Below are 26,407 nucleotides of genomic sequence, written 5' to 3' on the forward strand. Positions count from 1 at the left end.
ATTGGAGATTTTTTTTTTTTTTTTTTTTTCAGTGAAACCGGATACCTCTGGCCTGGATTTGCTTTAACTCCACCTCTAGGTGGATCTGAGCTTTTCTATGGGGGAAGTGCTTCTGAGTAAATGAAAGTAAAACTTAGCTGCAGCCATTTTAAGTCTGCAAGCCGTGTTGTCTCCATAGGACCAAGGGAAGATGTTTTATTTTCATGCTATCAAAGTTATTCCTCTTTACTTTTAAACAGGGATGTTAGACTGCAAGAGCTAGCCTTTGGAGGCTCCCTTTCTCCTTCTCTAGAGGGAAGTTTTCCTGTAGTTAATGGATTAGTTTATACCACAGGAGTTTCTTTTCTTGTGCTCAGATAAGTGAGATGAATTATGCTCATCGGTATGGACGAACTTCAGGTAAGGGCAGCTTCTGATTATTAACTAACTTCTGCAGGAGTCCTGTGGCTGTCTTGGACCTAATGTGAGGCTCGAATATTGAGGATTTAGGAATATGGCATCTCCAGCCAATACATTGGGATCTGCTGGAAGGATCCCTATGGTGGTGGTGTTACTGCCACCACCATGTTCGTACCCCTTCCACTTCCAGAAGCCAAGGGAGTCATACTGGTAATTATGCCCCCCTCACCATTTGAGGATCAGTCTTAACTGTCTGGACCCCACCCCCATACCATAGAAAGGTTTCTTTACAGAAAGGTTGGAGATTAAGAGGAAGAATTGATTCTCTTTTGCACCAATGAGTCCTAGCTCTGTTGGAACAGCTTCGCAACAAGCAATTTTAGGCTCATAGAATTTTAGAATCAGAACTTTAGAGCTATAATGTACCTCTCCCACATTTTACAATTGAAACTGAGACCCAGAGTGAAATTTAGAATTTAGGATATTTTTTTAAAAATTGGATGAGGTTTTTTGGTTTGTTTGTTTTGGTTTGGGTTTTTGATTTTTTTTTTTTTTAAGAGATCTTTTAACAAGTTCTTTTTGGTCCTTTTAAAATGACTGATGCATCATTTTACAGCTGAAGAAAGTGAGGCCTTGAGATGATGTAAAGTGATTTGCCCAAGGTCACACAGACACATTACATGATTTCTAAACATTTTTTAAAAATACAGTTTTTAACAAACTAGGATTTAAAGTAAATTCTTAACAAAGCCCCACATAAGATGGGCAATATGAATATGAAGATGTTGAGGGGTTCAGGAATAAGTATTACTGATTTCCATCTTTCCTGCCTCCACCCCCATCCGCAGTCTATACAGGCAGTTTTTCTCCTTTGAAAATAGCAATTTCAGTTTTTAGGGTTTTTTGCAAACTGAAAAGTGCTTAATTAAAGAACTGAACTTTTCCATCTTGAAATATGTCTCACTTCCAAAATTCACCAAGGTATGGTAAACAGCTTACATCTGGAGAACTGTTATTCTCTGGAAATTTAAAGTGAGGCAGAGAGCTCTCTGATTTGATATAAATGTCTGTTTTCTAACCAGAGAGACCTATATTCAGACCACTATTCCCGGTAGTAATACGTGCTACCAAAACAGCAAGAAATTATGTGACTGCTTCAATAATAGAGTATAATGGGTGTGGAAAGAAGGACAAATTTCCTATTGGCACCTGAGGCTGATGATTACCTTTCATTTATAGTTTTGGAATGCAGTCCTCACCAGTCCATGAGGAATTTTGGTGGTTTTGGTGAAATTGATGTGTCATGGCTTATCTAACAGAAAGAAGCTTATGACAGTGAGGCCTAAGTCTTTTGTATAAGGCCTTCATTTTCATTCCAGAAATTCGTTGTTTAGGGGTGGGATTCATATCTGAACTCCCATTTTTACATTCTTCTCTACCTCTCTCTTCCCCTCCCTCTCTATTTTCCCTTTGGCAGGCCTCTGTAGCAACTGTGAGGTGGGCAAATTGATCCCAGCTGTCTATCTCCTGGGACATAAAAGCCCAGAGTCTTACTTGCATTCTGGCAGCACACTATGAACAGGGGTACTGCTTCAGGCAGAGGCTGGTGTCAGGCACACACACAATCTCACTGCTGCCATCCTAATCTGCCTTTTTTCCTGCCATCTTCTTGTCCTGCAGGGGTGTTCCCTCGACAGACACCGTAACCAGCAGATACAAGACTATGATCGCTGCAAACCCAGACAACAGCTGGGGCAGGGGTTCTTTCCCGATAGATTCCGAAATCAGCAGATAGAATTCCTGAGGGGACAACTCCTAGAAGTGCCCCTGATCAGAGAACAGACATCAACATCTTTCCTGACCAGGGAGAGGCCAAGTTTTACAGGACTACCTGGTGGCGTGAGGCAGCCTGGGAACTGGAATATTGTAAGGCCACCTCTTAGCAATCCCTCCCCCTGGAAAGGCTCACCTTCCCCAAGAGGCCGAGCCACATCAAGGCAAGGTGTGACTCAGCTTGCCTTTAATTTCCAACGGCTGTCTATCAGTCAAGATCAGGAGCAAAGGATTCTGAAACTTTTAGGGGAACTTGGGGAAGGGCAGTCTGCTACAGTATATGATCTTGTCAAGAAACTTGGGGTCCAAAAGAAGGAAGTAAATCGAGTTTTGTACCATCTACTGAAGCAAGGGAAGTTGCACAAGGAAGAAGGCACACCCCCTAACTGGAGTATCCCAACCCCATCCCATGCTTGGAAACAAGCTAACCAGGTTGTGAGACAAGCTGTCCGAAAAGGTCCAAACAAAAGCCTCAATTCAGACTTGAAAGACAAAAGTTTCATCCCTGAATCCGATCCACTTAGTTTTGTCAACATGGCTGATATCAAGGAGAAAATCTGTGCCTACTTATTTGATGCTCCAGATTCCTCCGCCCTGAACTTAGCCAAAAACATTGGCCTTACTAAGGCCCGAGATGTAAATACCTTACTCTTTGACTTGGAAAGGCAGGGAGATGTTCGAAGAGAAGGATTCACTCTTCCCAAGTGGTCACTGACAGACAAAAAGCGAGAGAGGATGCAACTTAAAAAAAATGAAAATATCCCAGTAGACATCCCTATATCCCAGACAGATATTGAGGTTGACCCAGGTAACTCAGATGTCACCAACACACACACTACTAGGAAAGAAGAGGAGAGTGTTGAGAATGGACATCAGCCACCATCAGGGCCAACAGAGGATGGCAATGTGGCCGTCCCAGGATTGCTTGAGGAACCCCCAGTTCAAGACAATGACCCCTCAGACATGAAGGTTGAAAATGGTCAGTGGGCCACAGATGACATCCCAGATGATTTAAATAGCATTAAGCAGGAAGATGACCACACCATAATGGATTTACCCAACTACATGGCCCGTGTTGGTGCCTCCTCACAGTTCACAGCTATCAAGAAACTAACAGCTTGCCGACAGAAGAATCCAATCAGTGGACTGTTAGAATATGCTCAGTTCACCTGCCAGACCTGTGAGTTCACGCTCTTGGAGCAGAGTGGCCCATCGCATGAACCCAGGTAAGAGACAATACAGGAAAAAATAATGAATAATATTTATATAGCATTCTAAAGTTTTCAAAGCACTTTACCAGTATTTCATTTTGTCTTTACAACAACTCTAGAAGATAGATGCTATTATTATTATTCCCATTTAACCAGGACAAAACTGAAGCAGACAGAGGTTGAGTAATGTGCTCATGGTCACACAGGTGGTAATTGCCTGGTAGATTTGAACTTGGGTCCTCCTGACTCTAGGTCCAGTGCTTGATCCACTGGGCCACTTAGTTGCATAACCTCAGTAGAAAGTTGGACTCATATTCAACCCGTGATTTACGGTTCAGATGAACCAGATTCTGGTTCAGATATTTTGGGCTTTTAATTTTTCATACCTTTTCCTACTCTCTTTTTGCTATTTCATTGTCAATTATCCCATTATGCTAGAGATTGAGGAGAAATAAATCTCAAATCAGATCCTCTGATTGAAAAAGAAGTTGAATTTATTGGCTAAAATAAAGCTTGTTTGGAAGTTATTAGGTTTCATTTATTTACCTGGCTCCTAAGTCCACACGTGATGGCAAGCTGACTGTATTTATTTATTCCCCAAACCAAACTTGTGTGTATGTGCTTTGTTTTAATAAAAACTATTATCATTTAAGGGATGAGAGGGGCTACGGACAGAATTAAAATGAATTGGCTGTTAAATGTCAGCAAGTCCAAAATCCACCCCACTTTTAGGTCCATGTCCAGAAAAGTCAAGTGTCCATGTTAAGAAGAGTGTGCCCCAGTTGTCCCTTTGTCAGAAGTGGGCACTTCTGTTTATACCGACCTCCTTTACACAAATGAGTGGCTTAGTCCTTCCTGCTACATTTAATCTACTGAAAACAGATTTGCCCCTTACATGTAAAACTGAAAAAAAGGTCTCAGAGGCCAAACTGTGGCAGAATCTTTGGGATAGTTCCTACCCTGAAAAGATTCTTAAGGTAGATGAATCAAATGGGGAAAAGACAAAAACAAAAAACGCGTGAACCTAGAGAAGAATGGGAGGGGTTGTGGCAGAGGGAGACTGGGAAGCTGCTGAGAATCAGCAGAGCAGAGCCACATTAAGGAGTTGACCCTTTTTTGATTCCCCAAAGCTGCTCTCCAGACCCTAATGTTCTCAGACAGAGTTTTGTTTTGTTTTTTATCCCTGTATTGGTTATTTCAGTGAAGCTAAAGGTTGACAGGAGTGCTGTTTGTCCTCAAGAGAAATTTTCTCATTCTAGTTAGTGTAAGAGGTGTCTAGCCAAAATACCAAAGAGGCAGGGGAAGTATCCCGTCTCCCCTCCCTCTTTTAGGGGAAAGTCTGTTTCTCTTGGTGTAAGGAAAAAGAGGTATTCCTTCCTCCCTCTCCTCACTACCTCATCCCTAAAGCCACCTATAATTAAGGTAGATCTAGGGTATACAATTTACCTCTCCTTGGGTTCCATTTATAAGCCACATTAATGCTATGTTCACATATGTCAGGAAACACTGGAGACTGGAAAATTAACCTTTTTTAAATAAATTCTCCATTTGAGCAGAAAGTTGGAACAGATATTCTCTACCGCCCAAGTCAGTTGGGGCCCTCTGCAGGCTGATTGTGTCCCCTTGGAAAGACAGGCAATCTAAATGCATTGAACATGTGCTTTAATGATCTCATGGGGGGACCCAGGGGAAGCCACCATTGATTTCAAGCTTAATACTGAGACAGGTGGAACCTTATAATGCCTCAAAGACCGAAAAAAGATCATTCAGACCTCCAAATCCTGTGGCAGTTGTGTGTTTAGGACCGAGCTGGTGTGTAGGGATCATGGTCTTGGGCTACAGAAGATATTCACTTCACTTTGGGGACTGAAAAGGACCATGGGAAATGTGGAGAGACAGGAGTAGTGTTGTAGCACGGTGGAAAAAGCTCTCGAGTGGAGGACTTGGGTTCAAATCCTATCTGTGTTACTATCCATGTGACCTTGTAACTTACCTGGGCCTTAACCTGTAAAAAGAAGGAGTTGGAATAGCTAGCCTTCCAGCCCTCGAGCTAGGAGCCTGTGACGATAGATAGATGCCCCAGCCCTTTTTTATAGTGGTAGTTATCTGACTTAGCCATCTGCTCTGTATACCCATCAAGCCTGTCTTCAGTCTTTGCGGAGATGTGGGGTTGTCTGCAGTGTAGTCGAGACTTTTTAGAGATCTCTCTAGACCCCTAGAACTCCCTAGAGAGATTAACTGACTTGTCCAAGGGGTCACAGATAACTAGGGGCAGTTAAGGAATTCAAACCCAGGTTGTTCTATATCACGTCCAGTGTTTGTTCCAGTTGCTGTGCTTAGCTGCTGAAAGAATACCAGTTTCCTGACATCTAGCTCAAGAGACAGCAATCAAAGGATTCCCATGACCCCTTCTCCATCTTCACCCATAAATCCAGAAGTCCCATTTGCTTAGAAAATCCCCAGGTGATGAACTCTGTGTAGAGGAATGGCCCCAGAAATACTCCTGAGACAGGGATGGAAGAAGGGAGGAGAGTCGACTCAGGTGAGCATTCATATATTTAATTACTTTCCACAAAGATTTAAATACCAGGCTGTGATCAGTGGCCGACGGTTCCCTCCAGCAGAAGCTGGCAGCAAGAAGCTGGCCAGGCAAGATGCTGCTGCAAAAGCCATGACAGTCCTATTTGAAGAGTCTGGAGCCCAGGAAGACGTAACCTCTTCAGCGCCACCGTCACCGCCTCAGCCTCAACCTCAGCCTCAAACTCAAACTCAGCCTCAGCCTCAGCCTCAACCTCAGCCTCAGCCTCAGCCTCAGCCTCAGCCTCAGCCTCAGCCTCAGCCTCAGCCTCAACCCATGGAAGAAGAACCAGAGAAGGTAAGGGCTGTGCCTTCATGGGAGGTTTATTTTTGTCCTTATCCAGGACAGATACTTTGCATTGTCCTTTTTAGGCAATACTTCCTAATCTTCCATTTTTTTTAACTGTAGTTGAAGCATCCTAACATTCTACCATGGTCTTTCTCATCTGGCTGTCTTGTATTGGTTGCTATGGTCATGAAGTTCTTGTTCCTTTTTCTTATTTTGTGTAGCCTTCAGCTCCAGAGCCTGATCTCAGTTCCATCAGCCCCTCGAGTATTCTTTTTGGGAAGAACCCCATTAGTGTATTGATGGAACACGTGCAAAAATCCGGGAGCAGCTGTGAATTCCTTCTCATATCCCAGGAAGGCCCAGCTCATGACCCCAAGTATGTCACATTGTTCTTGGAGATTGTGGTTGGGGCTTCCAGCATGCATTTCCCTAGCTCCGTGCAGAGAACAGCCACATTCTTTCCTAGGTTTCCTACAGTGATAACAGAGCTTTCCTTGGGTCTTTCCAATGAAGAATTGCTTCATTCATTAAGGTGGTCTTTTTCAGAATGGAGCAAAATGAGGGGTCTCAGTGACAAGGTCGCTGCCAGAGAGGGAGAAAATAAGAGGTTGAGGAACTTGGTGATAAAGACAAGGCTTAAGGACTAGAGCAGTACAGGACATAGAAGTCATTGGTGCTAGAGAAAGAGGAAGCAAAATGAACCCCTGCCTACTAGGAAGAAATGCTTACCTCTAGGGCCAGGATAAAACTTAGACCTGCAAATGGAAAAGGATAGTTCTTGAAACTTAGATGGCATTTAAGTTAAGGAAGTAGTTGTCCAAAGGCTGACAGACTCAAGAGATCTAAGCTTTATTTCTTCCCTCAAAAAAAGTTTTGATCCCTCTACTAAACTACATCCCATGCCAGGTTTAAATACTGCGTAAGGATGGGGAGTCAGACGTTTCCAACCATGATGGCCAATAGCAAGAAGGCAGCAAAGCAGATGGCAGCTGAGGTGGCTGTGAAGGCTCTCTGTGGAAATCCTACCCTGAACCCTTGGACCAGGCAGGTATATACTTAAAACTGTTCGGTCCCTCAGAGGGCTCCTATTTCTCTGCTAAGACGTGCCAGCAATGATGAGTCTCCTTTGTTTGGTTAATTTTCTTTCAGTCAAACATGGAATACTTTAGTGATCCTACATCCTTTGGTGGCCTAGGAGAGCCAGTACCCGGCAGGGCAAAGAAGATTGGGGATCTTATCAAATACCTGAATGCCAACCCTATCAGTGGCTTGTTTGAATATGCCCGGTCCAATGGCTTTGCTGCAGAATTCAAGTTGGTAGACCAGTCTGGACCTCCCCATGAGCCCAAGTGAGTACTCTGGGGTTTTAGCCATGGTCCTCACCTCACTCCACCTAGGAGTGTCCGCAGTATCTAGAAAAGAAATGCTTTCTTTGAGAAGAAAAGAACGTCAACTTCCTGGGAGAGAAGGAGCACTTTCCTCCAATGGATCTTAGACTTGGCATTGCAGCCTCTGAGGAATTGTTTGAACAGCCTTGAAAATAGCCACATGCTGGGTGATTGCCACCTTTCAGATTAGCTTTCAGACTGAAAGAGCCTTAAGAGATCACCCCTTAAGGCAGGGACACATTTTAACATTTCTAAAATAGTGAGAATTTGTCCATTCCCATTGCACTGCCACAGAAAATAACTACTGTACGGCCAATTTCTCAGCAGAAGTGTTGTGAAACTCAAAGAAATGATGTATGTAAAGCCAGTCACTGTTATTACTAATCCAATTTAACCCCTGTTGCTTAACTTCAATTCCTCATGCAAAACATTTATCCCATTTCTTTTGGTATTTAGTAGAATTGAAGAACAGTTCCAGGTAGCATCTGATACTTAACAATCGGCCCTTCAGGCTTCATATCTGCAGTTGACATGCCAAATTTGCTCATTTTACAACTGGACTGTTAAAATTATGGTGCTATCAACTCTGTTTTGGTCTGTAGATTGTCAAGAGGAAGAATCTCTAATTAGATTAGGACCTACTGGTGAATTGCCAGGACTGTTGCTCCCGCTACCACCTAGCCCCACATCCATCTCAGTTATCTTCGGCAATTCTCAGCAGATAGTGACCCAGCTTTTTCACTATCAATGGCAATAACTTATTTCTGGGTGTGTGTGTGAGTGCAAACCCATTGATAGGCATGCCATAGCACATTTTATTTTCAAACTCTTATTAATCTTTCGTCTTTGTTGACATCTGGCCCTTTAAATCCAGACATTTAATTATACAGTTTCCTTGTCTCCTTGGGAAGGACAAATGAATGAATAGCACTAAATGCTTACTATGTGCCAAGCACTGTGCTGAGAATATAAATACAAAAGAAAATTTAGTCCCTTGTCCTTAGGGAGATTACATTCTAATAGGAGGAACCTCACAAATAGAGAGAAGGTGGCAAGGGAAGAGGCACTTTGATCCAAAAAGTTACAAAGATGGTGAATTGAGACCATTGGGGGTGGATTGATAACATCACATTCAGGAACAAGGATAGAATTGATTTGATTGTGGTTCCAGAGCAACGTATAATGAGGGGGGGAAAGGGTAAGGATAGCAAGACTATTGGTGAAGCTGTCCAGTAGATCACCAGAGAGTTGGGACTGAGATTAAACTTGGTTGGGATTATCTTGAAATAATAGGCCAAGTAAGGCTGACACTTATCCAGTCAGTAGGACCTCAGGGTTGAAGTTCCTCTGATGATGGAAGGATCATGGTCTTTACTACGGGTGACAAGACAAGGGAGTAAGGAGTGAAGTATGAACCAGTAACCTTGTAATAAGCATTTATAAAGGGCTTTACAAGTATCTCGTTTGACCTCACAATAACTCTGAGAGGTAGATGCTGTTGTTATTCCCATTTTACAGATGAAGAAACTGAGGCAGAGGTTAAATGACTTGCCCAGAATCACACTTCTAGTAAGTGTCTGAGGTCAGATTTGAACTCAGGTCTTCTGACTCCCAGTGTTCCATCCACTGAGCTACCTAGCTACCTTGTAAGAAGAAAGACCACGTCTGCCCTAAAAGAGCACTTTCTATCAGTCAAAAAGACAGTGTTTATCTTAGAGTGGGATGAAATTGTATAGTGACTTAGTAGACCCTTAACAAATATTTGTTCAGATGAATTTAAATGGGCGGCTTCTGGGTCAGACCTTCTCGGTATAGCTTCTTTATTTGATTTTAAGTATTAGGAATTTCTGGAATGTTAGGCGCATCTGTATTTCAATGTAAGAACTAAAATATAATCAAAAGCCAAATACAATTTCTGTAATTTCTGTGCTATTCCTTCTAATAGGGTGAAATACTTGAAAATTAACTTTTTATATATTTGCAAATAAGTTTGATAGGCACTCAGTCCCTCTAGTAGATCAAGTGTTGGACTCGAGTCAGGAAGACCTGGGTTCAGGACCTGTTTCTAACATGTACTTGTTTTGTGACCATGGGCAAATCCCTTTCTCTTTCTGTGTCTTAGGAAAATACCTAAGTCACCTATTTGCAACTGGAGGAAGAGAGTTTCCAATACTAATGAAATCCTAGGTCTGAATTTAAAAAGGTTGACCTAGAATCTTAAAAGCCAGTCTTGTAAGGGCTTTCTCTCCAGGTTTGATGATGCCTTTCAGCTTTTGTTTCTAATCCAACAGGTTCATTTACCAAGCAAAAGTTGGGGGTCGCTGGTTCCCCGCTGTCAGCGCACACAGCAAGAAGCAGGGCAAGCAGGAGGCAGCCGATGCAGCCCTGCGTGTCCTGATTGGGGAGACAGAGAGGGCAAGGCGCACAGGGGGCATGGGCATTTCAGAGGTAACCACAGTGACAGGACCTTTGTCATTTCCTGTGCTTGTTTGACCTTCATAGGGAACCTAACCTGCCCTGTAACATATTCCCTAGGACCATCCTAGTTGTAGTTTTTCTTGCTGCTTCTTCTCCTGGTCGCCTTTGAGGCCTTAGATCCCTGCCTAGAGGCATCACTTGGTGATCTGCAGACATATTGTACGCCTTCAAATTAAGCACAACACATTTTAAATGACGACCTATGGGATTTAAAGACTACCTTAAATGAAACAATTTAGAAGTTAAATATTTTGGGAGGAGGAGGGAGAAAGGAGAACAATATATCGTATAGGTATTCTTGGAACTTTTTTTTTTTAAATCATATGCTATAGTTAAGAGAATTAAAAATTTGTTTCCAAAGTATTACTCTTTTTTCTTGGTTTTAAGGTGGAAGCATTAGAATAGGGCAGAATCTCCCCAGTGGGGAGCTGTGGTCCTGACCCAGCCTCATGTCTTGCAGCTTCCTCTGACTGGTAGCACCCTCCATGATCAAGTGGCCATGCTGAGCCACCAGTGCTTCAGCTCCCTCACTGCACCCATCCAACATAGCCTGCTTGGCCGAAAAATCCTGGCTGCCATCATCATGAAGAAAGGCGATGACGACCTGGGCCTTGTGGTTAGCTTTGGGACAGGTATGCACAGCCCACCCCCACTCACCTACACACCCCCTTTCCACCTCTTCCCTAAGGATTGCCCTTTACCAGTGTCCTATCACCTGCCATCTTGGCCTTTCACATCTCATTCAGTTCAAGATTTCTTTCCTCTTCTTTGCTGTTGAATAGTCTTTCCTTTCAAGGAGAAAACCTATCTATGTGTAGTAGCATGAGTACTCCCAAGTTGGGGAGAAGAAATCTTGCTTTTTTTTTCTACTTTAGGAATAATTTGTATCACACATAATAGGATTTAGAGCAGGGGTAGGGAACCTGTGGCCTTCTAGGTCCTTAGGTCCTTTTGACTGAGTCCAAGTTTTGTAGAACAAATCCTTTTTTTAAGGGGATTCAGTCAAAGAGCCACACTTGAGGCCACAGGTTCCCCACCCCTGATTTAGAGTTTTGGAAGGTTTCTTAGCAGTCCAGTCCATCCCTGACCTTTTACAGTTTTGGAAACTGAGACCCAGCTGTTAAGTAACTAGCCCACGGTTACATTTTTGGCAGAGTGGAGTTTTGACCCAGACTCTTAATACCAAATCCAGCATTATTTCCATCATAAATGCTTTCTTTCCTACACATCCAGGCTGGCTAAGTATTCTGTGGAGTCCAAAAACAGTAATTCCTGCCCCATTCCCCAAAATGTCATTTAAAAATTTTTACATTTGGATCGAAGCATACTATTTGCTATTTTTAAATTTTTGCTTCTATTTTGTTTTATTTCTTCTTTCTTGTAGTTCCTCCTGTTGGTTCTAATTCTTCCTTACAACATGACTAATGTGACAATATGTTTAATAGGAATGTGTATGTATAGCCTATATCAGATTGCTCACTGTCTTGGGGAGGGGGAGAAAAATTTTAAACTCAAAAGCTTATGGAAGTGATTTTTAATAAATCAACATAAATTAATAAAAACAAATTTCTTTTTACATTTGGAGACTTCTAAGAGCCAGGAAAGGGAGGGAAAAGTGAGAGGAAAAAACCCAAAGGGGAGCAACTGCTTGTGCCTTCTGGATTCCCCTGTATCAGATGGGTAAAGAAGTATATAAAGGGAATAGGAACCACAGCAGCTGAAAGATGTACTGCCTCAGGCCTGGGAGAAAGAGGGCCTGAAAAGAGACGGACACCTGTACTGGGACTGGCAGAAAGGGGCAGGATAAAGAGGGAGGAATGACTTGGGGAGATACCAAATGGGAAGAGGGTGAGGGCAGGCGTCAGAGGCCACTACCGCAATAGCCAGGCAGAGCCATGGGGAAAAAAAGACCTTCAACTTTGAGCAGCATCCACGAAGGTCCCCTTACTATCTGAGGGCATCTGCTTCTCAACATATAAATTACATGAAACCAAAAAATGGTCCCTGAAACAATTACTGGAGTAAAGTAGAAGTTAGAAAAACAATAACATACATATGAATGCCACTTATCAAAATCTGTAGAATTTAGCTGAAATAGTTCTTAGAGGTGAGTTTATAACACTGAATGTTTAATAAAAAGAAGAGACTAATTGAATTTCAGCTGTCCCTGAAGATTTTAGAAAAGGAAAAAAATAATAGTCCAAAGAAAAGTCGGTAAAGAACAATACTAAAAATCAGAGTAGAAGATGAAGAAAATATTTAGTTAATAGATTAAACCAAGAACTAGTTTCTCTAGAAGACCAATAAATTGACAAACCATTAGCAAACTGAATCAAGAAAAGGGAGAGAAGATATGTCACTGAAATTAGTAATGGAAAAAGTAATCACAAATGCAAAAAAATATAAAATATTGGTATATTGTAGCTATATATGCTAATTTGAGAATTTAAACTTACAAAATATCAGTAAACAAAATTAATACAATTTTAGGGGAGTAAATAAATCAAATAAGTAAACATTCTAATTATAATACTATCCTGGGCCCTTGATCCTGATGGGATCATCAGTTACTTTTCTAAGCTTTTAGAAACAAATAATTTTTATACTTATGTAGACTTAAAATATAGGAAAAAGGTAATATACAAATTCTTTTTATGAGGCAAATATAGATGGCCTTAATTATAAAAATCTGGTAAAGACAAGAGTTTTTTTAAAAAGATTTTTAGGATAGTCTTATTGATTAATTTAAATGTAAAAATAACATATAAAATATTAGCAGAATTTAGCACATTGAAAATCATTTATCATGACAGTGAATCTATTCTAGAGAAGATGGATGCCACAATATTGTGAGGAAAATAATATGAAACATTAGGGAGGAAAAACATGAAATCATATGATCATAGCGATAGATGCAGGAAAGGCCTCCAATAGATTTCAGTACCCATTCATAAATAAAAATATTAAAAAGAATAGTTATAGAGAAATTTTTATTCAACACAGTAAAATGCTAGCAGGCACAGTAAAACTAGAAACCTAAATTAGAGGGATTAACATAGGTAATTAAAATATCCATTTTTTTTGCAGATGGTACAAATTTTTACCTAGTCCATTGGTCTAAACACAATATTGAGACAAAGGGCTTCGTTAAAGTTGCAAGACACAAGAAATCCATAAAATTGACTTATATTCTTATGTGTTATCAATAAAAGACTACTAACAAAAGAAACCTCCACTTAAAACAATTTACCTAGACACATAAGACCTTTATAAAGGTCAAGATAAAATTTTGTTAGCCAGTAAAGGAAAATTAAATAATTGTAGGGAGTTCAGTATTCATAGATGGGTCATATCAACATGGAGAATACTGTCATTTTCACTAAATTAATTTACAGATGTAATGCTGTACTAAACAACACTGAACGCAATACTAAAGAGTTTCTTTATAGAATTGGATTAAATCTCAATAACATTTAGGTAGCAAGCAAACAAACAGGAATATTAGAAGTTGCTGTAGAGATGGGGAAATAGTGCTAAAGAAATTAAAAACTAGACTTTAAAATGTGTTATAAATCAGTATTCTTCAAAAACTAGAAAATTAGACCAATGGGATGAACCAGCCCAGAAATAGAATCAAATATACAGATATGTGTGATAAATTTAGAAAGAGTAAAAACTGGTAAAAAGGATTCATTACTTAATGTTTTAGAGGAATATGAGTAGCAATTTAGAACCTTGCCTCATTCCACATAAAATGCAGCCAGACCATAGACAAAAGTTGTTTTTGAAGACGCATATATGTGCCTAGGCAGACGTGACTTATAAGAAAATGGAATGATACGTAACTCAATTATGAAATGCAGGAAAATTATCTGCTAAATAGAAGAAATTGTAAGAGACAAGAGAGATACATTTATTTACATAAAAATGTTCTGTAAAGCAAAGATAGATTTGGGGAAAGATAGGCTATTATAGATGTTTTGCCCATTGAAATTCATTTTTCAGTTTCAGCATTATGAATGTATATTTAGTTGATTTTGTTCAAAGCTGGGGGGGGGGGGGGCACAGCCAATTTGGCATTACAGAACCAGAGTTTGAATCCTGGCTCTGCAACCTTTACCGCCTGTGTGCCCTTGGACATGTTATCTGATTTCCTTGGGCCTCAGTTTCTTCATCTGTAGAGTTGAGGGATTGAACTAAGTAGTCTCTGATGTTTCCGTTATAAATCTCTGCTCCTTTGGATTTCACATCTGGGTTTTCCCCCAACCATAGGGAATCGCTGTGTAAAGGGAGAAGAGTTGAGTCTAAAGGGAGAGACAGTCAATGACTGCCATGCCGAAATCATCTCCCGGAGGGGTTTTATCAGGTGAGTGCTGCAGAGCTGAGATGCCCCACAAGCAGGTAGCCTTTGGCTGTTGTGAACTTCCTCCTGTGACCCAGACAGAGGGGAGTTGGTGAAAGGAAAAAGCACCAATCACTGGAGTGTCTTATCCATTTGATGTCAGTTCAGTACCCACTGTGTGCCAGGTACTGTGCAGATAAGACAGCCCAGGGGGACCTGTGGGCATGAGGCACTGTACTGACCACTCACTTGGTGATGTCTTGCTGAACTGCTTTTTTAAAAATTTCATTGGTATTCTTTGTTACAAGGAATGACACAGAAGGACAAGGAACAAGGTATAAAATGAATACCAGTAAATACCCATAAGTTTGTTGTTGTCTTTTTATTTTTATTTTTTATTTTTTTGGCTAGGCAGTAGGGTTAAGTGACTTGCCATGGGTCACATAGCTAGTAAGTGTTATGTGTCTGAGGCTGGATTTGAACTTGGGTCCTCCTGATTCCAGGGCCAGTGTGCTATCCACTGTGCCACCTAGCTGCCCCATGTTGTCGTTTTTTTAAAGTAGTACAACCTCTGCCCTTGCGTAGATTATGATCTAAAAGTGGGGATAGGGAAAAGAGGATGAAATACAACATATATACATCTGAAGCAAGGTAGAATGTGATGGTTCAAATGAGAGATCACTGAGCCCACTCCCTATTGCACCTTATCTCTGTTCCTCATCTCCTTTCAAGCCTGACAATGATGCTTTGAGCTTTTGGCTTCTTAAACTCTGTAGTTTGGCTGTAAGCTTCGTACTGTCTTGTGTAAGAGGCAGCTAAGTGACTCAGTAGATAGAGTGCTGGGCCTGGAGTCAGAAAGACCTGAGTTCAAATCCATTCTCAGACACTTATTAGCTGTATGACCCTGGGCAAGTCACTTAACCTCTGTTTGCCTTAATCCACTGGAGAAGGAAATGGCAGACCACCCCAGTATCTTTGCCAAGAAAACCCTATGGACAGTATTGGTGTGCTGCAGTGTCACAGAGAGTCAGACACCACTGAATGAGACTGACCAAAACCAAATAGTCTTGTGTAGTAGGTGAGTCCTCAGACTGCCACCCCATCTGTATGAATTGATCTTAAGGAATTCATCCCCTCTCTAGAAAGAATCGGTGCCCTACCCAATGAGCCGTGAAGAGCCCCCAAGCCGTGTTTCTAAGTGCTCTGGCTTCTTAGTCTTCCTAGCTACCTTTGTAGCCTTTTTGGATGTCAAAAATGACTTCTTGGCATTTGGGGTCATGGGAATGAGACAGACTTAACTACCCTTGGGAATGTTTTTATCATATAAAAAGCCCAGCCTGTGTCTACCGCCTCCCTGTTTTCATTGAATGATTTTCTTTAGTCTATCCTAGACTATAGGATAGGAAACACACTCTGGGAGAAGCAATGTGTTCCTGTGGTTTTAGACAGGATTTTTCTCTTCAGCCACTGTAGGGATGAGTATTTGTAGTATCAAAACCAAATTAAGCAGGTAGCTTTGCCCTGTTTTACCAAGCTTTGTAAACTCTGGACCGAAGTGGTTTCTGCCATTGCCTCCTGAGCCTTCTGAAGCTCTTTGCATAGCTAGAGAGCAAACTGAAAAGTTTGGTTCATGAAGACACCTCCTTGTGTGTCTCAGACAAATCGAGGGGCTGAAGGAAAAAGCACCAGCCCCTGGAGTAGACCTTTTTCTTTAACCTCCTTCTCTTTTGTTAGGTTTCTCTACAATGAGTTAATGAAATACAATCCCATGTCTTGGAAAGACAGTATATTCGAGGTTGCCCATGGAAATAAGTTACAAATAAAAAGGAATGTGACTTTCCACCTTTACATCAGGTTGGTATGGATTTCCCCTTGGTCTTTCATCTAGTGAGCTCTCCATAAACGTTAGCCATCATTCTCATTCTTCTTCTTCATCTGAGTTTGTCTTGTCCTTAGAGAAGGGTCACTGACGTGAGAGAGGCCCCAAACACCCATGTGATACAGCAGCATGGCTTTATAGCTCACCTTTAGCACTGCTAGCTCTGGGACCCTGGGCAAGGCACTGAACCTCAGTTTCCTCCTCTCTAAAATGGAAATAATAACATCTATCTGCCAGTGTCATTGTGAGGGTGAAATGAAATGTGTATGTATAAAGGGCTTTGTAAGCCTTAGAGTGCGGCATAAATGGTAGCTGTCATTAGTAAGATATTGTGTCATCTGAGCTAGTCCACAAGTCAGACTTTATCACACATATCTATGGAAACCCATACTCACTCATCCATGTGTTTAGGGCACACAACACAGCTGTACACATTCACATTCTTGTACAACGCATCCCAAACGATGGACAGTGATTCCAAGGAGTGTTTCTGGTTCCTGTTGTTCTGGGAACCTCATACTCTTGTTGGTTTCTCTACCATGAGTTAGTGAAATACAGGCCTGTCTCTTAGAAATTTGAGCCTGCCTATGGAATTAAAGCTACAAATGAAAAAGTGGCTTTATGTCTCTATATTGAATTTGACAAGACACAGAAAAATTAATAGCCCACATTTACATCTCACTTTAAAGTCCTTTATATATTATCACATTTGAGCCTTACCATCCTGTGCAGAAGGTAGATCGTGCATTAATATTCCCATTTTACAGGTGGGGAAACTAGTTGAGAAATGAAATGATTTGTCCAAGGTCACATAGAAGTCACATAGCTAGTAAGTGGCAGATCTTCTGACTCTGAACCTAAGTGTTCTTCCAAGTGTCCCCCTAAGAAACTGAGAGGGAACCTGAGTCCAGCAGACCTCCCTCTCTGTGTTTCAGCACTGCCCCTTGTGGAGATGGTGCCCTCTTCGACAAGACATGCAGTGATCCTCCAGAGAGTTTCATGGACTCACAGCACCAGCCACTCTTTGAGAACCCTAAACAAGGCAAGCTGCGCACCAAGGTAGAAAATGGTGAGTCACAGATGCCTCCCCCTTCCCCCCAAGTTCAATTCCACAATGATTACAGGGGACAGGTGGAAATCACTTTATATTCTCACCATCAAATACCTTTAAGTCCCCTCTGTCTATGTGACATAGTTCTTGCCACCTGAGAACTTAGAGGCTGAGAAAACAATATTCACAAATGGAAATGACATAGACTACAGTGAGCAAGAGAAACAGCCTTGTTAATTCTAACTAAACTTGTTAGCGTTTTTTTGGAGCCAGGGGTGGAAGAAACAGATAAAAATGTGTCAGTAAGAATGGTTGGTGGTAAAGGAGTAATGTTGATAGATCTAAGTCAAGGCAAGGAGGGTCAAGGAAAACTGGTTGTTTAGCTGTGACATTGACTCGCAAATTCTTAGAGTTGGAAGAGACCCCGGAATGGTTCAGTTCCAGTGACCCCAAGAATAGGCTCTAACCAACGGCAGAGAGGCAAGTCTCCTGGCTTGGTGGTCAGAATGAGGGTTCCAAGTATTAAAGGCCCCACACCCACAATACTGTCTTTGCCCTGTAGGAACTTAAGAGTTTAGGATGACATAGTATGAGTACATAAATAGCACATCGGGGAATGGTTATGGGCTGGCATCCTCAGTGGGATTGTAAAGGTTGCCTTTAGATCTTTCTCCTGTCTTTAACAGGAGAAGGTACAATCCCAGTGGAGTCGAGTGATATCCTGCCAACATGGGATGGCATTCAACATGGAGAAAGACTGCGTACTATGTCCTGCAGTGATAAGATTCTTCGTTGGAATGTGCTTGGCCTGCAGGGGGCGATGCTCTCCCACTTCTTGCAGCCTATTTATCTCAACTCAGTCACTCTTGGTGAGGGACTTGGCATGGATCTGGGATTGGGGTGAGCTGGTAGTGCCTGGACCCCAGCAGGTGGCATTCTGCATTGTCTGGCATTAGTGGGAGGCCTCCCATTTACAGAGGGTGCTTTATAAGTTGGCCCGTTAATTGATTCTGTGTGCCCTCTCCGCTGTTGTAAGAAAATCAGTTTGAACTTTTAAAGCAACTGGGCCCCCATCAAGTCATGCCCAGCAACATTCTTCCAAGATAAGTTAAAGAAATACGGTAGCTGGAAGTGCAATGTCAGTGTCTCTTTATGCTCCATAGTCTTTGATTCTGTGGGTGTCTTTATGTGGTGTGTAATATTTTACTAACCCAAGCTTATGCTAGGGAATCTGCAATAATGAGACAACTGGACACTTCCTCTCCCCACAAGGAAGGTATTTGCTTGCTTAGATACATCTGTTATAGGCCCTGGCATGCACCTGCCTTTTAAGAGTGCTCAGAGCAGAAACACTGTGTTTGCTTGCATTTAATAAGTACTTGATTGGTTGATTTGTTGATGCATGTGTTCATTTTTTTTATTACTTAGGTTACTTGTACAGCCAGGGACACCTGACACGAGCGATCTGCTGCCGTCTGTCCAAAGAGGAACGTGCATTCCGAGAAGGGCTAAAGCCTCCATACACTGTCAACCATCCTAAGGTGCTATAACTTTTACGTCCCTTTAAAATAGCCCTATCAGGACAGTTGGGTGGCACAGTGGATAGCGCTACAGCCTAGAGTCAGGAGGACCTGAGTTCATATCTGGCCTCAGACACTTGACCCTAGCTGTGTGACTCTGGGCAAGTCACTTAACCCCAATTGCCTCACCAAAAAAGCAAAAAAAAAAAAAAAAATTGCTGGGGCAGCTAGGTGGTGCAGTGGATAGAGCACCGGCCCTGGAGTCAGGAGGACCTGAGTTCAAAACCAGCCTCAGATACATAACACTTTCTAGTTGTGTGACTCTGGGCAAGTCACTTAACCCCAGTTGCCTTGTCAAAAAATTAATAATAATAATAATCATATAATATAATAGCCCTATCAACAACAACAATTGTGTATATTTGAATGGGTTAGGAGGAAATAGCTTTCATCCTCATGGACCTTTCTGCCCTCCCTTGGAGAATGGCACCTCTTCTTCAGACCTTTATGGAATTCATTTGAAAGAGGGTTCTTCCCCCTTCTTCACTTCCTCTTTCCCTAGACCCCATGGGCCCCTGCCTCTGCATCCCACAGTCAAAAGAGATATCCACTTTTGACCTATTTCCCCTGGATTTCTGTAGGTGGGCAGGGTCAGTGTATATGATTCCACAAGGCAGACTGGGAAGACCAAGGAGTCCAGTGTTAACTGGTGTGTGGCTGACAGAACTGAAATCGAGGTCCTGGACGGCACCAAAGGCAAAGTGGATGGGTACGGGTTTGTACTGGGAGAAGTGGGAGGAAGCATCTTCCTTAAGTCCCTGTGGGGTTTAGTGGGCGTTGTGCTGGGCGCAAGCCCCAGCTCTGCCCTTTACTAGCTGTGAGGTCAAGGGCCAGTTTTCTCCCTTCTCTGGACTTCAGTTTTCTCATCAGGAAGATCAGAGGGCTGCAGGAGAAGATTTCTAGGGTCCTTTCCAGGGTTAAATGCTTTATGACATAATCTGTGATCCCAGGTCTAGAGAGTCTTATATGAAACTATTAGTGTGAATTCAGTCTGCTTCCTTAGGGTTTGCTTGATAGTTTCTCTACTTTGGGGACTTCCATAACTGACCTTTTCAGGCCCTAATGAGCAAAATATTCCTGTTTTTGTAGACCAAGACTCGATGTATCACGTCTCTCCAAGAGGAGCATGTTCAGCCTGTTTCAGCAGCTATGTGCCCATCACAACCGAAAGGACCTACTGAGGCTTGTTTCCTATAACGAAGCCAAGGAAGCTGCCCGGGACTACCAGGTGGCCAAGCACTACTTCATAAAAGGTCTGAAGGACATGGGCTTCGGCAGCTGGATCAGCAAACCTCTGGAGGAAAAGAACTTTTCCCTCTGTGATGCGTAGTGTGCTCAGCTGGTTGTTCAGGGGTATTTCAGGGTTTGGGGTGGGAGGTGGGAGGTAGCACTCTTCATTATGTTGGTGTTTTGTTTTGTTTTTAATGGACCCAGCATTGCTAATATTTAGGGCTTTGGGTTCCCATTTGTCCTGCCTCCTCTGAGGTTGTTGGGGAAGGGTAGGATGGGCGAGGCCTTGTCACTACCTGTCTTCCCGGAGAAGAGGCAGAAATCTGTTGGGGGAGAGAAGAGCTCTTCTATCTCTAATAAGCAAAAGCAATCATTGGGCAAATGCAAGCCGTTCCCTCGAGCTTTTTCTTTGCTGCATTCACTTCTTGAGGTCTTGATTAGGTTCCGGGCAGCTCTTTGTGATTCAGAGACTGATATAATTTGCGGTTTATCCCAGGTCCTTTGGTTTCTCCGCCTTCCCTTCTTTCCCTTTCCTTAAATTGTCTGGCCACTCCACATTTCCCCCTGAGGAGGGTGAACGCAGTGGTGAATTTCAGGTATTGGGCAAAAATATTTTCAAAGAGAAGAAAGGCTGAAGTGACACAGTCAGCATGGTTATCTGTGCCAGTAAAGGAAAGCATTAGTATAATCAAAATCTACAGCTAATCTACCCAAAAAACCCAGTAGTCACGTATCCTTCTACCCAGTTGAGAGTGGGTGGATGTGGAAAGCATAATACTGACTCGTAGCAATGATGGGAGGGAAGGAGGAGAGGAGGAAAGAAACTCTTCCAGGGCTACGTGTTTAGTTCCCCGGTGCAGTAGGGGCAAGAACACTACTGGAGGGAGATGGAGCCCCCAAATCCCAGCTATTTTTAAGCCCCATTGCTGATAGTTGCTTTCCATAGTAATTTCCCTACTAAAGGTAAGAGGGCCTTTACCCCAAAACAGCTGAGTGGGACAGTTCCTGGGTCAGATCCCAAAGGTGTTGTATAACCTCCTCAGCCTAAATCATCAATCAGTGGGGAACAAAAAAAAGAGCATGACAGTTGCCATGCTGGGGGGTCAGACCAGCTTCAAGTCAATCAAGTACTAGATCTCTTGCCAGCCATGCCAAGGAACATTGACTTGTGTTGGCAAAAATAGGGGGTTTAAAAATACATGTTATTAATTTTTCATTCCCACAGGTAACCAAGAGTTGTCATTCAAGTTTAAAATTAGCACCTTAATCCTTCAATTATATTAGAAGTATTTCCATGTGGTTTTGATCATTGATAGAGATGATTCTTGACCAGTACATAGGCCTATAGGATGGTTTGTTTCCCCTGCTTGTTGGGGAGAAAGTGGACTTTGTAGGCAAAAAGCAAGGTTTCCTGAAATTGCTGACTTAACGCTGAGTTAGATGCTCAGGCCCAGTGTCTCCTTGACCCAAGATATTCTTGTCTCCACCTTCATCACCAGCGCTCAAGCTGGGGTAAAGATTAGGCAGATATCTCAGGGAGAATAGCAAAAACATTTCACCCTTAACATCTGTCTTTTCTCTAGCTCTCCCTAGAATGGTACTGATACAGTTATACCTGTTATCTTGCCAAGACATACTCCTTCCCATCCTCCAAGCAATCCACTGGTCCAATCATCTATTCATACCTGCACACCTCCAAATATATAAACCCAAGCATAAACATGCACACATTCATTTTTATATCTACATATATATGTATCTGTGTACCCACACTTGCTATGTAGCAGTCCATCCTCTTAATCAGAAATTATCTAAGGGGAGTGAGGAAAGCCAGGATGTCATGACATGGTAAGAGTGTCTCTGCAGCATACCATAATGTCCCAAGGAGCATGTTGAAAAATAGTGCCCTTCTTAGTAAAGAAGGGCAAAGGCCCTTGTCCCCTGTCTCCAGTGTACTTTTCATCCCTTTCAATCATAGGTTGGATGAAGCTGGTAATATTGTGGTACCTGCCCCAGCAGGCAGTGAGATCTTGTGACTACTGTAGTTAGGAATCTCCTAGACAGAAGTTCTTTTATCCCGGGTCCCCAGATTAGGAGCATTATCATCTCTTTCTTCCTCCTTCATTACTCGTTGATAGAATTGGAGTGTTTGACAACCCCCACCACAGTCTGCTTTGGTTGGAAGTTAGAAACCTCCAGCAAAACATACTTTGTTGGCTCTGGCCCACACCATGTAGAATGGTGAACATTATTTTTATGAGAAGGCTGCAATGTATCAAACATAGCTCCATCCCTCATTAATGATTCTGTTTGTGTTCTAGGAACATTGAGCAAGGGAATGTGTGTTTGAGACCGATAATTCTGCCCCACTCTCTCCTTCCTACTCCGTTTAGACACACACCTCCCCTCCTTTGTCTGCTGCTGAGCAGTGGAGAAGGGGAAGGTGGAATTTCCCAGGGATGGATCTGATACCATTTTATGAGATTTCTTCTTGGATCTTTAGCCCCTTTATCACAATCCTCCTCAACCTTCCTTCCAAAAGGGGGAAAAATGCAATGGTTGGTAAGCCTGAACAGTTGCAATTGTATATCCCTTAGAGAAATCACTTAGCATAAATTATCTCCACCTGAACCAATTTCCCTTTTGAACCTGAAGGGACTTAGTTTGCCGTTTGGGGGGCTTTTGGCAATAGCTTTTGAGAGCAGAACAGAGAAGCAAATGTAAATGTGAGAAAACTGACCACAATATACTTGCTTTATAATTCTGCCTTTAACTATCCCTAGATATCAGTGATTGAAGATATACATTCCTCATAAGAAATAAAAGAAACTTTCTGTATTGTTAGACAGCCTTAGTTCTGCAACTCATTTGGTGAGTCAAAAGTTCAGAGGGGGAACCCTAAGACCTGGGATTTTTTTTTAAGTGCTGAGGAGCTGATTGCAAACCTGTTCTGAAGAGAAAGCCAATGCATCTGTTTGACGGAAGAAGGAAGCATTTCAAAGGGGGCTGCCTGGAACAAAGGGAAGCTACTTCAGCAGCCCCCCAGAAGGGGCTGTATTTGCCATTAGAAATGTCCCAGACGGCTCATCTGCTCCAGCCCCAACCCCAGCTTGCTCTGTCAGTCTCCTCCCATTTGCATCACTTCTTCCATAGGGCCTTGGTCTACTTTATTTTCGTCGTCAGAGCATATTGTACACCTAGCCTCAGCTTTGACTGCTTGTTTTAATGGAAGTGGACTTTGGCCATTTGCTTTTTAATACATTGATAGTACCGTGAATGTGTCTCTTACCTTCCTTTCATGGAGTACCCATTATTTCCTAAGGGACCTGCTGTTTCTTTTGATCTCATGAAGTTGCTTGCAAGATATGTAGGTATGTGCTTTGAAAGAAAAAAATAATCAGTATTGCATCAACCTGTATGGAAGCTAGGTAAGATTAAAAAACCAGGTCACTTTCCTTATCAAGGTCCATTCCATGTGTTGTAGGGAGAAAGGAGCAAGAAACAACTATCTTTTTTGACTTTCTTCCCACCTCCTCGTTTCATAGCATTTAAGCCTAGGGTGGGAACAGGTCTATCACAGATTTTCTTACGTAATTGATTGTTCCAAGTCCAACTTCACAAGTCCTGCCTGACTTAGGCATGACATTTCCTGAGACAAGTTGCGGTCAGCTAGCCACCTGCCACAGCAGGTTATAGGGAAAAGGCAGCTTCCAGTGGATAAAGATTTTTGCTAAGGTGTGTTTTTGATCAGCTCCCCCCCCCCATCTTTCCCCTTCTCCTGATGCTTGGCAAATAGCTGACCTCTAGTTTTAACTGTTTCCCAATCTGTAGACTTACATTGAGAGGCTCCTTTCTACATACAGACTAACAGGTCTGTCTTTTAAAGGAGAAACCTTGAATAGCCATCCAAGCTTCATTCCTACCTGCTCTAGGCATCTCATGTATGTAGTGATTTACATATAAAAGCTCTCTACTGAAGATCAGTCGCAGTAATCATGGAAAATCCTGTAAAAGCATTATATAAACCTTAGCTGTTATGTTGAAGTCTCCCGTAGCCCATCATGTGGAATAGCCCTCCTCAAAGTCACATTTTTTCTGGAATTTGTTCAATTTAATACCTTCTGCTGCAGTTTCAATGCATTTCTTTTAATTTTCCCTTGAGATGAAATTGAAAATACCCTGTCACCATGATTGAACCCAACTGCCATAAATTATGAATTTGAAGATTCATAGAAATGAGTGAGAACAGCCTTCTTTTGGACTCCCATAACCCTTGTTTATTATTGGCAGTTAACGTAATTCTCCAGCCCTTTTTTGAGCTTGAGGAAAAAAACCAATCAGGACTCTGGCTGAGTAGTGTTTTTGTTTTTTATTATACATCAAAACCAAGATTATGCTCCTTTAGAAGAAGAACCTTCAAAATCTTAAATTCCTGCGGCATCCAGACTGGAACAAGTCGGGACACTGAGTGTGAAGAATGGACAAATAGCAGTGACCGTTGAAGTGGGCGATGAAGGAGGCCCAGCTCCCCTGGCCTGCACTCCCTCAGGCCCTCTGTGTGAGAGTGTGTGTGTGTGTGCGCGTGCACCTGCAAGGTGGGGAAAACTGAACTGTCTTACAAAGGGGTCATTGCAGTAAAGCCAGACGGGACCTTGGAGGCCGTCTAGTCCAAAGATTGATCCAATTTCTGAGTAATGCCCGCATTTCCCTCTGTCTTTCTCATTCCTTGACTGGGCTGAGGCAGCAGTTAATAAACTGTGACTGGGAAGAGTTATTTCTTTAGAAAGAAAAAAGTAGGAGTCAGTGCCATTGCGGGTCTTTGGGACCTTTCAGTACTGTGGTGTAGGGATATAACCACGCCTCACAAAGCGGGCAGGTCTGGAGCTTATCTGGTCCATCCTCATTTCTTCTGGTGTACCTACTTCAGTATCTGCAAGGTTCCTGTAACCTAAGCTGACACCTTTCCACTCCACACGGTTCATAGCCTTCATTCCTCGAAGACGATGAAAGAGGCCTCCTTTGCTCGGCCTGCTTAAACATAGAAGTGATTCTTGATGTCCTGTTTTGTTGTTTGAGTGGGATCACCTCAACTCCTATAAGCTTTCCTTTCTGGTCCTGTACTCTGACCCCTTCCTCACTTCTTATCCTCAGCAGATAGCAGGTGACCAGACGATAGTCCCAAGGTATAGAACAATCACTTGGAAAGGAAAAAGTATCTCCAAAAGGGAACAAGAGGACCTAGAGGTTCAAGTGACAGCAGCTCAAAGAAACCTAATAGAACCCCAAATAAGTATTTTAACTACTATGACCTCTTGCATCTGAGCATCCTTGCTTGTTCAGTGGGGTCCAGCCCTCCCTCTCCGGTGCCTCCAGAGCTGAACTTTGAGCCTGCTCAGTTTTCAAACTCCTCCAAAGCATCCCTGCACCTGGTGTAATTAAAAGAGTACAGAATTTAATCCAAAGATCTTTAGCCTCTCAGGGTCCCAGAACTTGGATGGGGTGGGGGTGGGGGGAGTATATCTTTAATCTTTACTAGCCTAACTGAAAAGTTAGCATTTAAATTCTGAATGTGGGCAACAAACCTTTTTCTGAGGAGGGGTTCAAAAGCTTTAGTAGACTGCCAAAAGTGGGAGCCCATGACAAAAAAGATGGAGCACCCCCAATCTCATCTCTCACTTTGCTGATAAAGAAAGGGCCAAGAGTAACTTGCCATAAGTCATAGCCTCAAGTGCCTGAGCTGGGAGCCACCCCACCCCTGATGCCCCACGTCTCCCAGGCCACTGCTCCTTCTACTAACTATACCATCCTGGGTTTGAATTAACCAGAATTGATTCTTAATCACCAGTGGTACCCTGGCCAGTTCAACTATTTATTAAGTACCTACAAAGTGCACTACATTTACTAGGGGCTAGTGATACAATGACCAAAAATGAAACAAAGTCCTTCCCTCGAGGATCTCACGTCTGTTGTCACGTCCCCTTCTCGGCATCAGTGTCCACATCTGTGAAATGGGAATGTCCGTTCAGGATCTGCGGAATTCTCAGCCCGTCCCGCCCCCGACCTCTGAAGCTTTGCTCTGGTCCATCCACAAACGGGAGTACAAAAGGTAGGTGTAGTGACTGCATGGATGCACTGGAGGGCAGCGCTTCT

At 42.5% G+C, this 26,407-nt stretch overlaps 1 protein-coding gene across 4 annotated transcripts in view; it reads left to right on the forward strand.

The window, feature by feature from the left end:
- The window catches only part of LOC114049542 (double-stranded RNA-specific adenosine deaminase-like), a 31,233-nt gene extending 7,699 nt beyond the window's left edge, over positions 1–23,534 (forward strand). For 2 of the 4 annotated variants that reach the window (XM_027870784.1, XM_027870781.1), the window contains exons 2-15: positions 2,080–3,458; positions 6,021–6,318; positions 6,531–6,685; positions 7,216–7,357; positions 7,459–7,658; positions 9,989–10,145; positions 10,636–10,807; positions 14,448–14,541; positions 16,252–16,371; positions 17,332–17,465; positions 18,134–18,316; positions 18,876–18,988; positions 19,609–19,736; positions 20,117–23,534. In XM_027870784.1, the coding sequence (XP_027726585.1) occupies positions 2,767–3,458; positions 6,021–6,318; positions 6,531–6,685; positions 7,216–7,357; positions 7,459–7,658; positions 9,989–10,145; positions 10,636–10,807; positions 14,448–14,541; positions 16,252–16,371; positions 17,332–17,465; positions 18,134–18,316; positions 18,876–18,988; positions 19,609–19,736; positions 20,117–20,357 (2,829 nt within the window). In that variant the 5' untranslated portion in view covers positions 2,080–2,766 and the 3' untranslated portion in view covers positions 20,358–23,534. Of the gene's footprint in view, positions 1–125; positions 400–464; positions 610–2,079; positions 3,459–6,020; positions 6,319–6,530; positions 6,686–7,215; positions 7,358–7,458; positions 7,659–9,988; positions 10,146–10,635; positions 10,808–14,447; positions 14,542–16,251; positions 16,372–17,331; positions 17,466–18,133; positions 18,317–18,875; positions 18,989–19,608; positions 19,737–20,116 lie in introns of those variants that run through there. The other 2 variants (XM_027870783.1, XM_027870780.1) reach the window with 2 other exon arrangements.
- The last annotated feature ends 2,873 nt before the right edge of the window (positions 23,535–26,407 follow it).

Source organism: Vombatus ursinus, unplaced genomic scaffold (assembly GCF_900497805.2).
Source record: "Vombatus ursinus unplaced genomic scaffold, bare-nosed wombat genome assembly UNPS02014798.1, whole genome shotgun sequence".
Taxonomy (NCBI): Eukaryota; Metazoa; Chordata; class Mammalia; order Diprotodontia; family Vombatidae; genus Vombatus; species Vombatus ursinus.